The 17,629-nt window shown below is 37.6% G+C and overlaps 1 protein-coding gene across 1 annotated transcript in view; it reads right to left on the reverse strand.

The window, feature by feature from the left end:
* The window catches only part of UHMK1 (U2AF homology motif kinase 1), a 51,946-nt gene extending 35,238 nt beyond the window's left edge, over positions 1-16,708 (reverse strand). Inside the window, exons 1-4 of the mRNA XM_007937758.2 lie at positions 16,441-16,708; positions 14,804-15,096; positions 13,968-14,159; positions 11,014-11,108 (exon numbers count right to left, since the gene is read on the reverse strand). Coding sequence (XP_007935949.1) covers positions 11,014-11,108; positions 13,968-14,159; positions 14,804-15,096; positions 16,441-16,708 — 848 coding nt within the window. The remainder of the gene's footprint in view (positions 1-11,013; positions 11,109-13,967; positions 14,160-14,803; positions 15,097-16,440) is intronic.
* Between the last annotated feature and the right edge of the window lie 921 nt (positions 16,709-17,629).

The following is a 17,629-nucleotide window of genomic DNA, read 5'->3' on the forward strand; positions in this document are numbered from 1 at the left end:
CCCTCTAGTGGTTCTCAGGAGAAGATACCAAGGTTGCTGCTGCTGGGTTGGTTCTGACTCACAGTGACCCTGTGGGGCTGAGAGCTGCTACCCTGTGGGGTTTCTAGGACTGAGTCTTTGCAGAGTTGATGTGCTGTATCTTTGTCCTGTGGAGTGGCCAGTAGGTGTGGGCTCCAGCCTTACAGGTGGCAGCTGGGCACTAGGCTGCTGCACACCTAGGGTGTCCAATCAAAAAATTTCCCACAAAAACCAGAAAACAAAATTTAAAGTAAAAAGAAAAGAAAAAGATATCAAAATGGGTCAAATTCAACAAAAAGTAGTAAAACACACAAAATCATAAGAGAAGAAGGACTAGTCAAAAGCAATCCATGAAGAAAAGGAAATTTCTCTTATAGAGGACAGAATAATAAAAAGAATTGCTAATTTTCAGACTATGGCACTTAATATGTTTAAAGAAAACAGAAGGACACAGAAAAACTGGCACAAATCAGGAAACAAATGGAGGAACAAAACAAGAGACTCAACATGGAAAGGGAAAACATAAAACAAACAAACAACAAAAAACCCTCAAAGAGAACTACTGGAACTGAAGAACAAAACAACTGAATTAGAAAAACCAAGAGAAACAACAGAGTCGAACAAACAGAAGACTGAATTAGAAGACAAAATAAGTGAATTTATGAAGTCCCAAGAAAAACAACAGAAAAAGAACAAAGAAAAGTAAACAAACCCAAGAGGAAATACGGAATTCAACAAAAATCTAACATTAGAAATACTGGAATCTCCAGAAGTATATCCCTCCTGGTGATAACCTTTCAACCAAACAAAAGACGGGCATATAAAATAAATAATTATTAGAATCCCAGAGCACATGACAATAATAAAGACAGAAACAATTTTCTAAGAGATAATCACAAGAATTTCCCAGATCTGAGGGGGGAAAAAAAAAAAAAAGACGGTTGGGACCAGGTTTGCTGGTCCAATGGAGCCTGGTGGAACCACTGAGACTATGGCCCCTAGGTGCCCTTCAGGTCTGGAATTGAACCCACACCTGTGGTTTCCAGCCAAACAAAGTACAGGCATGTGAGTTAAACATTTACCTCAAGTAGACACACGCCCTGGAGATAACGATCATGGGAGAAGGAAGGGCTGCTTATGCACAGGGAGACAGCTCAGGGGGCAGGAGAGTATGGAGGAACAGACACTGGGAAGTGGTAACTATGGGGAGGAAGTGGGAGGGGAGCTGTTGCATTGTGGTAAACTGTGGTCAATGACATGAGACAAAGTATATGTGAACTGCTGTATAGAAAGTGAATTTGCTCTGTAAATCTTCACCCAAATCACAATTAAAAAAAAAAGAATTTCCCAGATCTGAATGGATAACCAAGCCTGCAAATACAAGAAGCCACATGAATTTCAATTAGAAGAGACACAAAAAGATAAAATGCATGCTATATCCTAATAAAATTCTTGAAAACAAAAGACATGGAAAGAATTCTAAAGTCAGGAAAAGGAAAATGCAATGTAACATTACCAAGGGACTTTCATAAGATTCAGAGCAGATTTCTCCCCAAAAATTCTAGAGGTCAGAAGAAAATGGAGTAAGATATATAAAATACTGAAAGAAAACAATTATCAACCAAGAATTCATTATCCAGCAAAGCTGTCATTCAAAAATGAAGATGAAATAAAGGTATTCCCAAACAAAGAGAAGCTCTGAGAATTTGCCACCATCAGAAAAACTCTCCAAGTATTACTTAAGGGAGTACTCCAAATGGAAATGCAAGAGCATTAAATAAATTTTCCAATCTACATGTGGGGGGAAAAAAATAAAAAATGAGAGCAAGATCTCAAAAAGGCACAGCACAGGCAATTATAAGGACTAAACATATAAAAATAAACTCAATCATTAAATCTAGCAAACAGCACAACATCAAGTTTGTAAGAAGTAAGTACAAAGTAAACTTATTGACTATAAATTGTATTTGATGTTAATTGAGACGCCAACAGAAATGAGAGCTAGAGGAGCATATCAGGAACAGATTACACTAACATTGTGTGTTAACTGTAGTTTGTATGTTAAATGTTGCTGTAATTCTAAATTGTGTGATGTAACATATGTGGTAACTGCTAAGAAAACACCAAGAAGGAGCATTCAGAAAAAAGGAAGTCAGTAAAAAGGCTCATCACAGAAAGCAGCCAAATACACACAAACACAGAACAACAGAATAAAAAAAGACAAAACACTCAAAAATCAAACATCAAAATGAACATGGTAGATATTTCATTTTCGGTGATAACCTTAAATATAAATAGTCTAAATACCCCATACAAAGGCAGAGAGAGGCAGAAAGGATAAAGAATATGATCTATCCTTTTGTTGTGTGTAAGAAACACACCTTAGACATAAGGACACAAACAGATTGAAAATAAAAGGATGGAGAAAAATATTCCATGCAACCAATAAACAAAATGGAGGAGCGGAGGTCATACTGACAGCAGATAAAATATACTTTAAATCAAAATCTATTACAAAAGATAAAGAAAGGCATTACATAATAATTAAAGGGTTAATCCAGCAAGAAAACATAACAACTATAAATATCTACCTACCTAACAGCAATGCATCAAAATACATAAAACAAATACTGACTAATATGAAAAGAGAAACAGACAGCTCCAAAATAATAAATAACAGGGGATTTCAATATACCACTTACAGTTAAAGACTGAGTATCTAAAAAGATCAGTAAGGACAATGAGAACTTAAATAAAACCATAGCCAACTGGACCTCATAGTCACATATAAAACACTCCACTTGGCATCAGAACAATACACTTTGTTCTCTAGCACACATGGATCATTTTCCAGAATACACTACACATGCCAGGAAAGAAACAAGTACCAAAAAATTTTTTTAAAGATTAAAATTATATAAAGCATCTTCTCTGACCCTAACAGTATGAAGCTAGAAACCAACAACAGAAAATAAATAAATAAATGCATGGAAACTAAATAATACATTGTTGTTGTTGTTACTTGCTGTCGAGTGGGCCCTGACTCATAGCGACCCCTCCTTGGGTTTCCAAGGCAGTATCACTACGGAAGTAGGATTGCCCAACCTTCCTTCCGAGGAGTGGCTGGTAGGTTTGAACCGCCAGCCTTCTGGTTAGCAGTCAAGTGCCTTAGGCACTATGCATAGAAGAAATCAAATGTGAAATTTAAAAAAAATTCCTAGAATCAAACCATAATGAAAACACAACATGTCAAAACTTTGGGATACTGCAAAAGGAGTACTCAGTGGGAAATTTATAGCAATAAATGCCTACATTAAAAAAGAAGATTCAAAATCATTAACTTAAATCGACAACTTGAATAAACAGAGAAAGATGAGCAAAAAAAGCTAAAAGCTACTAGAAAAAAGAAAGAAAGAATATAAGATTAGGGCAGAAATAAATGAAATCAAAAATAGAAAAACAGCAGAAAGAATCCACAAAACCAGAAGCTGGTTCTGTGAAAGGATCAATAAAATAGACAAACCACCGGCTAGACTGACGAAAGAATGAAATAACCAGAAGAGATAAATATCAAATTAAGAAATGAAATTGAACATTACAACTAATACAACATGATAAAGATGATCATAACTGATTACTATGAAAAACTGTACTCCAACAAATTTGTAAACCTCTAACTGGACAAATTCCTGGAAGCACTACCTACTCAAACTAACACAAACAAAGGTAAACAATTTAAACAGACCCATTACAAAAGAAGATGTCATTAAACAATTGCCAACAACAACAACAACAAGCCCAGGACCAGATGGCTATACTGGAGAATTCTATCAAACATTCAGAGAAGAGTTGACACCAATCCTATTAATCTCAAAAACATAGAAGAGGAAGGAACACTACTGAGCTCTTTCTGTGACAGCAGCATAAACCTTATACTTAAATCAGCCAAACACACCACACACAAAAAATAATAATAATAAAATTACAGATCAATATCCCTTGGAAACATTACTTCAAAAAAATTTCAACACAATTCTAGCCAAGAGACTGTAGCAACATATCAAAACAATTGTACAGCATGATCAAGTGGTATTCACACCTGGATTCCAAGGGTGGGTCAACATTAAAAAATCAATCAATGTAACGCACCAAATTCTTTTTTTAAAAAATGGAAAAGAACCATGTGCGCATATCAATTGATGAAGAAAATGTTTTGGATAAAATTTAACACTCTCTCCTGATAAAAGCTCTCAAAAATATAGGAATAGAAGGGAAATTTCTCAACAAAATTAAGGGCATATATGTAACAGTGAACATTACACTCAACAGAGAAAGACTGAGAGCCTTCCTTTTGAGAACAAGAATGAGACAAGAATGTCCATTATCATCACTCCTACTCAACACTGTACTGGAAGTCCTAGCCAGAGCAGTAAGACAAGAAGGAGAAATGAAAAGTATTCAAATCAGAAAGGAATAAGTAAAACTACCCCTATTTGAAGATGACATGATCCTATACAAAGAAAAATCTAAAGATGCCACAAGAAAACTGCTGGAACTAACAGAAGAATTCAACACTGCAGAGCACAAAATTAATACACAAAATTCAGCTGAGATTCCTCTACACTCAAAAAACAAAATAAACAAAACAAAAAAAACAAACTCACTGCCATCGAATTGAATCTGACTCATAGCGACCCCTCGTTGGGTTTCCAAGGCACTATCACTACTGAAGTAGATTGGCCAATTTTCCTTCTGAGGAGTGGCTGGCTGGTGGGTTTGAACTGACAGCCTTCTGATTAGCAGTCAGATGCCTTAGGCACTACACCACCAGAGCTCCCTCTACACTCACAAAGAGTACTCCAAAAAAGAAATCAAGAGAACACCACCATTTATAGTAGCCTCCAAACCGATAAAATATCTGAGAATTAACCTAACCTGCGTCATAAAAGACTTGTGCAATAAAAATCACACAACACTACTTCAAGAGACTAAAAGAGACCTAAAAAAATGGAAAGACATTCTGTGTTCATGGATTGGAAGTCTTAACACAGTGAAAATATCCATTCTACCTAAAGCAATCTACAGATGCAATGCAATCCTGATAATATCCCAACAACATTCTTTCCTGAAATGGAGAAATGAATAACCAGCTTCATATGAAAAGGAAAAAAACCCAACTAACTAAAAGAACATTGAAGGAAAAGAACAGAGCAGGAGGCTTTCACAGTCTCCAATATCAAAACATAAGCATAACAGCCACCATAAGCAAAACAGTCTTGAATTAGTTCAATGATAAGACTCCTAGACCAGTGGAATCTAATTGAGAACTCAGAATTAAATCCATACATCTATGGTCAACTGATTTTCAACAAGAGGTCCAAGTCCATTCAGTGGAGCAGAAATAGTCTCTTTAATAAATGTTGTTGTTATTAGGTGCCATCAAGTTGGTTCCAACTCACAGTGACACTATGTAACACAGAACAAAACACTGCCCTGCCCTGACTCATTCTCTCAATCTTTGCTATGCTTGAGCCCATCACTACAGCCAATGTGTCAATCCATCTAGTTGAGGGTCTTCCCCTTTTTCGCTGACCCTTCTCTACTTCATCAAGCATGACCTTCTCCAAGGTCTGGTCCCTTCTGACAACATGGCCATTCTCATGTCTAAGGAGCATTCTAGCTGCACATCTTTCAGGACAGTTTTGTTCAATCTTCTGGTAGCCCATGGTATTTTCACTATTCTTTATCAATAGAATTCAAAGGCATCAATTCTTCTTTGGTCTTATTTATTCACTGTCTAGATTTCACATGCATGTGAAGGGACTGAAAATATTCTGGCCTGGGTCAGGCACACCTCAGTCTTCAAAGTGATATCTTTGTTCTTCAACACTTTAAAGAGGTCTTTTGCAGATTTTCCCAGTGCAATACATCGTTTGATTTCTTGACTGGGCTTCCATGGGCGTTGACTGTGGATCAACATAAAACGAAAATCACTGACAATGTCAACCTTTTCTCCATTTATCACGATGTTGCTTATTGGTCCAGTTGTGAGGATTTTTGTTTTATGTTGAGGTGTGATCCATACTGAAGGCTGTAGTCTTTGATCTTCATCAGTAAGTGCTTCAAGTCTTCTTTACTTATAGCACGGAAGGTTGTGTCATCTGCATATCTTAGGTTGTTACTGAGTCTTCCTCCAATTCTGATGCTGTGTTCTTCTTCATATAGTCCAGTTTCATGGATTATTTCCTCAGTATACAGACTAAATAAACATGGTGAGAAAGATACAACCCTGACACACACCTTTCCTGATTTTAAACCATGCAGTGACCCCCTGGTTCTAACGAATGCTTCTTAGTCTATGTATGGGTTCCTCACGAGCACAATTAAGTGTTTTCTAATTTCCACTCTTTTATGTTATCCATTAATCTGTTATGATTCACGCAGTTGAATGCTTTTGCATAGTCAATAAAACACAGGTAAATATCTTTCTGTTATTCTTTGCTTTTAGCCAGAAATCATCTGATGTCAGCAAAGATATTCCTCAATCCACGTCCTCTTCTGAATCTGGCTTACATTTCTGGCTGTTCTCTGTCAATATACTGCTACAACTATTGAATTATCTCCAGCAAAATTTTACTTGTGTGTGATATTAATGATACCACTCAATAATTTCCACATTCTGTTGGATTACCTTTCTTCAGAATAGGCACAAATATGGATCTCTTCCAGTCGGTTGGCTAGTCAGCTGTCTTCCAAATTTCTTGACATAAACGATATAAGCACCTCCAGCACTACATCTGTTCATTGAAACATCTCAATGGGTATTCTGTCAATTCCTGAAGCCTTGTTTTTCGCCAGTTCCCTCAATGCAGCTTGGCCTTCTTTCTTCAATGCCATCGGTTCTTAATCATATGCTACCTTCTGAAATGGTTGAGCATCAACTAATTCTTTTTGGTACAGTGACCAAGAAGGTTTATAGTATTCCTTCCATCTCCTTCAGTATTCCTTTCATCTTCTTTTGATACTTTAATAAATAGTGCTGGCAAAAATGGATATCTACCTGCAGGAAAATGAAACAGGATGCATACCTCACACCATACACAAAAACTAACTCAAAATGGATCAAAGACCTAAATGTTAAACCTAAAACCATAAAAGTTGTGGAAGATAACATAGGGGCAAAACTATGAGACCTAATCTTTTATAAAAATAATATAAGAAACACAACAACAAATGCATGAATAGAAGACACAGTAGATAAATGGAACCTCATAAAATTAAAAACTTAGGCTCATCAAAAGATTTTATTAAAAGACTAAATGACAACCCACAGATTGAGAAATAATTTTTGGAAACAACTTATCTAATAAGGGTGTAATCTCTAAAAACTGCAACAACTCAACAAAAAGACAAATAACCCAATACAAAATGGGCAAAGGACTTGAGCAGAACCTTCACCCAAGAGGGCATTCAAGCAGCTAACAAACATGAAAAGATGTTCATGACCATTGCCATTCAAAATTCAAAACCCATGGTTATTGAGTTGACTCCAATGCACAGTGACCCTACAGGACAGAGTAGAACTACCCATAGGGTTTCCAAAGCTATAATCTTTACAATAGATTGTCATATTGTTCTCCCTTCATGCAGCTGGTGGGTTCAAACTGCCAACTTTTTGTTTAGCAGCCAAGCATTTTCATCACTGAATTGCCAGGGCTCCTTCATTAGCCATAACAGAAATGTAAATAAAAACTACAATGAGATACCATCTTATTCAGGGCTAAAATGGTTAAATGGTTATCTTCCACAACTGATTAAAAAACAACAACAGATAACAACAAATGCTGACAAGGATGTGGGGAGATCGGAACCCTTATCCATTGCTAGTGGGACTATAAAATGGTACGACCACCATGGAGAATAGGATGGTACCTTCTCAAAATACTTGAAATAGAACTACGATACGATTCAGCAATCCTACTTCTAAGTATACACTCTAGAGACTTAAACATAATGACATGAACAGACATTTATGCACCTCTGTTCACTGCTGCTTTTTCACAATAGCAAATAAATGGAAACAACCGAAGTGTCCTTTAACAGATGAATAGATAAGCAAATTGTGGTTCATACATACAATGAAATACTACTCAATCTTTAAAGACAGTGATGAGACCTCAAAACATATAACAGATGGACTTGGAGGACATAATGCTAAGTGAACCAAGTCAAGCATATAAGGACAAACACTGTATTCTTTTATAAGAAGACAAGAATAGATAATAGGGACCAATATTCACTGGTGGTTACTAGGCAGAAGAGAAGTAGAGAAAGTATGCTTTATACCATAAAACACAAAAGCCAAACTCACTGCTGTCCAGTCGAAACTTGTTATTTTTGGTGATAGAAAAAGTGACACTGAATGTGGATATAGTGAGCACAGCACAACCAAAGTGAAAAGGAGTGTTTGAGGACTTATGGATGGGTATGGGCAAACTGGTACATTGGTCAATATAGGTGTGCACATAGGTGAGAAGTATCATACCAAAAAAACCAAACTCACTGCCATCGAGTCAATTCCCACTCATAGCAACCCCCTTTGAGTTTCCAAGGCAGTAAATCTTTACAGAAGTAGATTGCCCAGTCTTCCTTCCATGGAGGGGCTTGTGGGTTTGAACCGCCAACCTTCTGGTTAGCAGTCAGATGCCTCAGGCACTACTCCACCAGAGCTCCACAGAAGTATCTACAGATACATATAAATACAAAAATGTGGATGTAGGCACCAAAATTCATGGAAGACTTAAAGATGGATACTCTTCAGACATAATCACACACCTTCCAACATTGGTTTTTTGGTGTCTGAAGGTTTAGGACCATAGTCTTATGGGACAACTAAGTTATCTGGCATAGCATAGCTTGCAAGAATCATGATCTGTACCTTAGTGAAGTGAGTAGAAGCTGGGGTCTTAAAGCTGGCAAGTAGCACCTAAGACACAACGATGTCTCTATTCACAGGACCAAAATAGTAAGAAGGTAACTAAAAGTTCAGAAAAGAAACATATCTACACAGCCACAACTTCACATACCTTAAAACCAGAAGAACTAGATGGTGACAGTTCTGACCAGAATTATAATAGTTGGTCCCCAATGTTGTTGTGTTGTTATGTGCCATCAAGTCAGCCCCAACTCATAGAGACCCCTCCTTGGGTTTCTAAGGCAGTATCACTACGGAAGTAGAGTGCCCCATCTTCCTTCTGAGGAGTAGCTGGTGGGTTTGAACCGCCAGCCTCCTGATTAGCAGTCAAGTGCCTTAGGCACCACGCTAGCAGAGCTTCCAGTTGGTCCCCAATAGAACAGGAGAAAAAGAGAACTCAAATTCTTTTTCTAGGAGAAAAAGAGAACTCAGATTCTTCTTATTATTTTTTCTTTTTTTAAAAAAAAGGCCAGACAAAACTGAACAGTAGAGAACAGAGGACTCCCTAAGACTACCTCTTTAAACCTAGAACCGAACCTATCCCATGAGATCACCTTTTAGCAAAACAGGAGAGTAGCAAACAAGACAAAGGATGTTACCCGTAACATTGCTACCCTACTTAGAAACACCAATATGAGACAAAAAGGTCAATAATTACTCAAAATCAAAGATGAGAAGATAAGGGAGGAGGGAAACAAGAGCACCGGAAAAGGAACAAGCTGAACACAATTAAAGAGAACGCTAACACATGGTGATAAATGTAACTAAAGTCACTGTATTTTTGTGAAGAAACTGTCAAATGTGAACTTAACTTGCTGTGTAAACTTTCATCAAAAACTCTAAAATATTACCTAAAAAACCCCAAAAAACTGCATGCATATATGACACAAATACATATGCAGAAAATTACTGGAAAGAAGTATGTCAAAAAGCTAACACTAGAAAATGAGCTTACAATTTTTATTTATTCATTATAATTTCTGTTCTAAAATTTAGTATTAATCAGGAAAAAAAAAATCTTTTATTAAAAAAAAAAAATCCCAAATAACAAAGCCAATACTAGAACCTAGATGATTTGATTTCCTGTCTAGAAACCATTATATAAGTATACACTGCCATTGCATCAACATAAAATATAGTTTGTAAACAGCTATCTGATATAAATTCAAAACACGTACACAAATGACTGCACCACATGCAACTGATGAATTTGAATATTGAATGTTTACTACTATACCAATGTCAATTTCCTCATTTTGATATTATCCCACTTACAGAAGATATCAATGGGGAAATTGGGTAAACGGTACAGAGGGCCTCTCTGTAGTACCTTCTACAACTTCCTACAAATCTGTAATTATTTCAAAATCAAAAGCTTAAAAGAAAAACTAATTTGAAGGTTTACAGGGGCAATATCCCAAAGAAACCTCTTTTCCAGCAAATAGATTATTTTATTCTTTTCTGGCACATAATGTTAGAAACCTGAAAAGCTGACTGATAGCATACTATTATTTCTTATTTTAAAAATATCTACTGTGGATCTATTCAGAAATCAGAATACTTTACCTGTCATCAGAGTGTTTTCAAAAAAAGTATAGTAAATAATTACCTAATTCAAAAGATGTTTTTGAGGTCCAAAAGCAAACTCAGTTTTTAGTTAATAAAGACTCCCTTTAAAAATCCGTTTTCTGTCAAGTATATACAACTGCCAGAGCTACAAGAAGCCAAAGGTATATTAGCCCAGCATCTGTTGGTTGGGCATCTATCTTTCAGTGAATAAATACCCTGTAGGTAGAGCCTAATATCCTGTGAAGAAAAGAACAATCCTTTAAAATTTGATTACTTAGGTTGTGTGTAAGAACCTCTCCAATGTAGAATATTCTAAACTAAAATTCTTATTTCTAAAGCAAAACCTCTGCATGATCAGGCAAATCAGAAATATTAATATAAATCCATTCAGTAAAATAAATACTTCATTTAGTAAATGTATTCAAAGCAAGTTTAAAGCACATGCAATGTACCTTTTAATAAGGTCTCTTAGGTGATAGGCTGGAATTGCGGCATTCACCACTGCTTTACTGGCAAATATGTGATCAATAATAGCAGAACTGTTTGCCTAAAAGAGAGAAGAAAAGTCTTCCTTTTGTCATTTAATTCAATCTCTACTTACTGAATACTAGGCACAGAGCACTGCACTGTTCGATAAGTAAAAGGCACAGAAAACAGTCTTCTGAGAACTTAGGATCTAAATGGAGTAGATTATTGTTGTTGTTGTTGTTGTTGTTGTTGTTGTTATAAGCCATCGAGTTGGCCCCAACTCACAGTGACCCCTCCTTGGGTTTCCAAGGCAGCATCACTACAGAAGTAGGATTGCCCACCCTTCCTTTTGAGGAGTGGCTGGTGGGTTTGAACCACCAGCAATGGAGTAGATTACGTACATAAATTATAAGCTTCTGAAAGATATGAGGAATTTTTTCCCTCTATCTCCAGCACATAGTGTAGTATCTTGTATCCTATAAACATTTGCCAGGTGACTGAACAAAGAAAAAAATACCAAAGCAAAAACCACACAAAAATGTAGTTCATTGCAAAGTGAGAAAACAAATGTGTGATAGGTGAGTCAGGGTGTCTTTGAGATGAGCCTTCAGGCAGAAATCAAATAAGAGAAAATTTAAAGAAAATATTTGTCACAATCTAAATCTTTACAGGACATGACATTTTCTCCAAGTACTATGCTAAGAATTTGGAATTATGCATATGAATAAAAAGACCTGACACCATCATTATCACTCAAAATTTATTGAATATGTACCATATACCAGACACTATGCTACTTTAAGGGTATAATGCCTTTTTTTATCCTCCACACTCTTAAACATGCTATTAACATCCTCCTTATATAGAAAGTAAACTGTGGTTTGGTTAATCTAACTTAGTAAGAGGTAGAGGCAAGATACGAACCCTACTAGTTTGATTAGAGAGTGTATCTTATACTCACTTGAAAATTTGCCTCCAAACAAAGTGATCAAATACAAAATAATTATGTTTTGTCTAGAATGACAAATACTAGAGATTTTATTAGTACACATCATGCCTCCAAATTTCACACAAAATCCAGGTGTGACCTAATTCTGATCAGCTCAGGGCCAAGCAAATACAGCTGAAAGGGTTCAAAGAAAGTCAAAGCTAATTCAAGTAATTTGTTCAATACTTGAATTGTTGTGTTGTTATATGCCATCGAGTCGGACCTGACTCATAGTGACCCCTCCTTGGGTTTCTGAGGTAGTACCACTACAGAAATAGATTGCCCAACCTTCCTTCTGAGGAGTGGCTGGTAAGTCTGAAACGCCAGCCTTCTAGTTAGCAGTCAAGTGCCTTAGGCACTAGGCCACCAGAGCTCCCTATAGTTGGATTAGCACTAGAGAAAGAATACTTAACCTCAAGACTATCTGGGAGTACCAATGATAAAGAATATCACTGGAAAAGACTGATATATTCAGTATTTTTTGCTAAAAGTAAGCATTAGGCAACCCTGTAAGCCTGTGAAAGTATTCTTTCCAGGACCTGTCAAATCAGAATTTGGTGACTGGTGGTTTAAAATACAAAATCATATATAGAATCCCTGAGTCATGCAAATAGTTGATGTTCTCAGCTGCTAACTGAAAAGCTGGAGGTATGAGTCCACCCAGAGGCATAATGGAAGAAAAGTCTGGATATCTACTTCTGGAAAATCAGCTACTGAAAACCCTGTGGAGCACAGTTCTTCTCTGACCCATGAGGTCCCCATGAGTTGAAATCAATTTTTTAAAAAAAGAACAACTATGTTTTAGATGCTAACAGTGTTTAACAGCAAAACCAATAATAATTCTTAAGCATTATTTATCAAGACTCAACCCTAAAGAATACCAATATCACACTAAAGTTTTACAATATGTTTAAAGATATGATGTCATTAATTCCTAATTAATAAACATACAAAAAGCTCACATTAAAGTGGCTTCAAACTTGAACATGTTCCCTCAGAAACAATTATTTTACCAGCATATTTCACATATGGAAATATAAAGGGATATGGAACTGTGATGGAACACTGAACTTCTGAGTAGGAGAAACAGAATTTGAGGCCCAGGTCTGTAAAACCCCAGATGTATGATCTGGAGCAAGATGCTTTACATACCTGTGCCTCCAGTTTTTAATTTGTAAAATAAGAAAAACTAATAACCACTCTAAATATCATCATGGAGTTGTTGGAAGGATTCAGTAAGTTTGTGCATTAAATTCTTTTTAAACTATAAAGCATTAGCTGGAAAGTATTATATAAAGATTATTATTTAGCTCATAACCTACTGTTGTATTACTAATACTTTAGAATCTGTTGTTATGTGCCATCAAGTTGATTCTGACTAAAAGAGACCCTATAGGTCAGAGTATTATTGTCCCACTGGGTTTTCTGACTGTAATCCTGAGGGGAGCAGAGCCTGTTTTTTTCTCCTGTGGAGCAATGGTGGTTTTAAAGTGCCAACCTTTTGGTTAGCAGCCAAGTGCTTAACCATTGAACCACCAGGTTTTACTTACATCTAAATTACCGACCAAAAGAAATTGTTTCTTTGGGAAAATACATGCATTCAATCACTTACTTTATGCTAGGTCTCAGGCTGGGAACCGTATACAATGCTCATTAGCACATTTGTAGCTGTAAGAAGCAGCAGTGGCATTTAAGGTACCATAAATGCAGGAAAAGGAATATGGAGGACATGCAACGATCAGAGCCCCCAAAGACAGTCATTATAAATTGAGTATTCTTAAACTGGGATTCTCAGAAGGAATATTGGGCAATCTACTTCCATACTGATACTGCCTCAGAAACCCAACGAGGGGTCACTATGAATCTGCTCTCACTTGATGGCAGTCAGTTTTTTTTTTTTTAAGTAAACTGGGATTAAGGATCCCAAAGCAAAGCATTGGTGCAATTTACCTTCCATTCCTGAGATCTGACTGTATGTTTCAGTTTCATTCCTGAGAACATTTCCAGTAAAATGATTCCTAGGCTCCACAGATCAACAGCTGAGGTACATTCTGTATCACTCTGCAGGCCAGCCTGGGCCAAGCAATTTTGCAGTTCTGCTTCTGGAGCTCGATACCCGTCTGTCTGAATATACTTTACATCCTAAAGAGGAGGAGTAAATATTACAACGAATAAAAAGCTACTCAGTTTGCATCCATCTCTACAGTATATTTAAAAGTCTAGTAAACCACTGCCAAACTAAATGCCGAACATTATATTCCTTGGCTACCATAATTTTTTGTTCACTAACTGGGCTGTTCTCACAGACAAGTAGTACACATTCCATACTGCTGCTGGTAAAGCATTCTTTAGATAGTTTCTCACCCATCAGGGACTACTATTAAATAAGGACACTGCAGAGAGCCAAAAAACCATGGAGAGTGGAGGGCTTGCTGTCAATGTCACATGCTTTCTGCCATGAGACAGAGCCCAAACACTGAAGACACAAGGAGCAGTAACTCAGCAATTAACCAAATGGTTACAGAATAAAGAAGTATTTTAAGTAGGTGCCATGCTCATAATAATTCCAGAGCCCTCTTGTACTTCACTAGCTCCCCACACCTGACCCAAACACATACCTTTTTTACGTGATGTCACTGAAATTCTTTTTGTTTGCTTCATTCCCAGGCGCTTCAGTATTTTAGACAGACATGTCTCTTAAGTCTCTACCAAACCATGTTAATTATTTAAAAATATTTGGCTTAGACCATTAGATTTTAATCTATAATAGGGTGAATGTTTCTTACCTGATTGCCTTCTTTGAAGCTAAGTCCAAAGTCAATGAGTTTAAAACATTCATTTTCTGCACTCCACAATATGTTCCGTGGTTTGAGGTCTGCATGAACATAACCCTCATGATGAAGAAAAGCAAGGGCTTCTAGAACATCTCTGGCACAATGCTGTATCATCCACATGGAACAACCCTGGTGACTAGAATATAAAAGCAATTCCGAAACACTGACATCCAGGAGTTCAAGCAACAGACAGCGTGATGGCACATTTGGAGAGAAGTGGATTGTAAAGACTCCATACAAAGTCACTAGGGAAAAAAAAAAAAGATAATACTTTAAAATAATACTTGGAATAAGTTACTACTTAAGTAGGTAATTCTGTAGTACAAATTTGGGATAATCTAGATAAGGATAACATTGATCAGCAAGCAACCTTCCAATATAATTTATTTTTCCCACAAATAAGATTTGGGGGCAACCAGATTATTTTAATAAAATGAGACAATTTTAAAAATGACTGAAATGATTCAAACTGTTTCACCAAGCACTCGATGGTGAAAACAATCAATGTGTTTCACCATATGCTCTTAAGATGCCAAGCAAAGATAATCAAAAGTAAAAATCCAAATACTACATATCTCTTTTAAAATGAATACCATAATGTGTAAAAATCAAATTGAGGATTGCTTTTTGATCCACAACTGCAGTTATTAACATAAACATTTAAAGAGATTTTTACTTTTATTTTAAAAAGAGATTAGGACTTTATAGATGACATTTTAACTTAATCTTGCAGAAATTCAACAAATCTTTAGGCATAAAAAATACCTTCCCTCTTAAACACCACGGTTAAAGTGATATACTATTTAGTATGCTACCAAAAAAAAAAAAAAGCAGCACTAGTGTTAGGAAATTCTTCTCCAAAATAATAATATAAAAAGGGTCACTCTTCCAATTAAATATGGATTATGCTTGCCAGGAAGTAAGACATTTCTTTACTAGTCAAAGCTATAATTAATTATAAGCTCTCCGTTTGATAGGATGACAGTGAAGATAGTTTTCATGGATCAACCATCGGTGATCATTATATTTCCTATACTTTGAATATCTGAGTCATGAAATACACTCTTACAAGCTCAAGATTACAGCGTTCCTAAATTCTGCCTTCCATAAAGACTCCCATATAATACTAAGTCATTTCTTTCAACTCCATACTAAATATGTATCAGGTGATAGCTATGTGAATTATTGGCACAGATGTCACAAGTGCTGGAAATTTTTCCCATATACAAGAGTCAAAAATTTCCACGTAAGAGGTGACAGTCTAGCAAAGAAATGCCTCCTTTCACTAGAGGAAATTCTCTATGCTAACAGATGCAGCATGCTTTGATGAAGCCGGAAGCAAAAGCAAAGGCGAACTTACTGAGCATCTACTATGTGACAGACATCGAGCAAAGCAGACCACCAACTCCACAGTATTGCAGACAGTAACAGAGTGAAAAGAGGAGTGGGAAAGAGGCCTGGGTCAGGTAATAAGGGGAGGACCAGATCCACTTCACCCGCCTAAAGGATGAAAGCCGGAAGGCCAGGCTGAGAGAGAGGAGCTTAAACTAAGACATGGGCAAGAAAAGATGCGAGACAGCTGCAATTACCGATGTTCCTGTGACCCTGCAACTGCTCCAGCGCCGCCCTCTCTTTGCGGAAACCGTACTCCGCGGCCGAGGCCGCTGCCCCAGTGGTTCCGGGCGGCAAGAACTGTTTGAGGGCGCCAGGCGGCGAACCGGGTGTGCCGCAGCAGCGCACCCTATACACTGAGGCGGAGGAGCCGCTGCCCAGACGGCTCTGTACCTGCCAAAGCCGCCCGAAGGCCTCCAAAAACCGCGGCGGCTCCGCGCCCCAACCGCAGCCGGACCCCGCCATCGGTGTAGACTAAGGGCACTGACACGGGAGTTGATACGACGCCCGGGGCAGGCCGGCAGGGCCCGCGGTCACATCCCCGCTCGCGGGACCAGCGGCTCCGCAGGGAGGGACCCGCAGCCGCCTTGACAACTCCTAGGACCTCAGGCCACCATGACACCGGAAGCTGTACTGTGCCCAGGTCCCAAAAGCCGGAAATAGAGGAAGAGCCAATCCTACAAACTGAAGGAGGCGGGCCCAGAGAGGGCGGAATCTGATGTTAATTCCAAGGATTACGTTTGGAGAAAAGGATGGAGAATGAAAAGATGTTAAACTTGAAGTACTTACATTCTAGGCCCAATGCTAACTGCTTTCATATGTTAACTGAAACTAAAACTGGTCTTTTTCCTGTTGAGGTGCCTCGCCTTATCATTAGGAACCCAGGACAATAAAACCCCTCTTCCATTTATCCTAGCAGGGGTCCCAAGGGAAATATCCTAGTTACTAAAGATGGTTTATCACCCCCCCCATGGTCACTAATAGTCATAATTCTGAGCACCTAGGCCCCTGTGCTCGTATGAGTCCATCTTGCCTCATAAAAAACCATCCACCCTGGGCAAACATGATCATTTACAATTTTTTGTTTTTCACTTATTCTCAACAAATAGATACTGAGTGACTCATGCAGTAAATAGGAATTTCTGTCCACAAACTGCGGTTCCTAGTAAATGTAACCTTATTTGTTGTTAGTTCCCGTGGAGCCAGCCCTGACTCATGGCAATTCCTTGTATAACAGAACCACGGCTTGGAACCAGTTTGTTTATTTTCACACACGAGGTAACAACAGTATATCAAAGATGTGTGTATAAGTATCACCCGAGGATTTTGTTAAAATGTAGATTCTGATTCAGTATATCTGGAGTGAAAAGGCAAATTCTCATCAGG

Source organism: Orycteropus afer, unplaced genomic scaffold, assembly GCF_000298275.1.
Source record: "Orycteropus afer afer isolate SDZICR_OR568_19922 unplaced genomic scaffold, OryAfe1.0 scaffold00044, whole genome shotgun sequence".
Taxonomy (NCBI): domain Eukaryota; kingdom Metazoa; phylum Chordata; class Mammalia; order Tubulidentata; family Orycteropodidae; genus Orycteropus; species Orycteropus afer.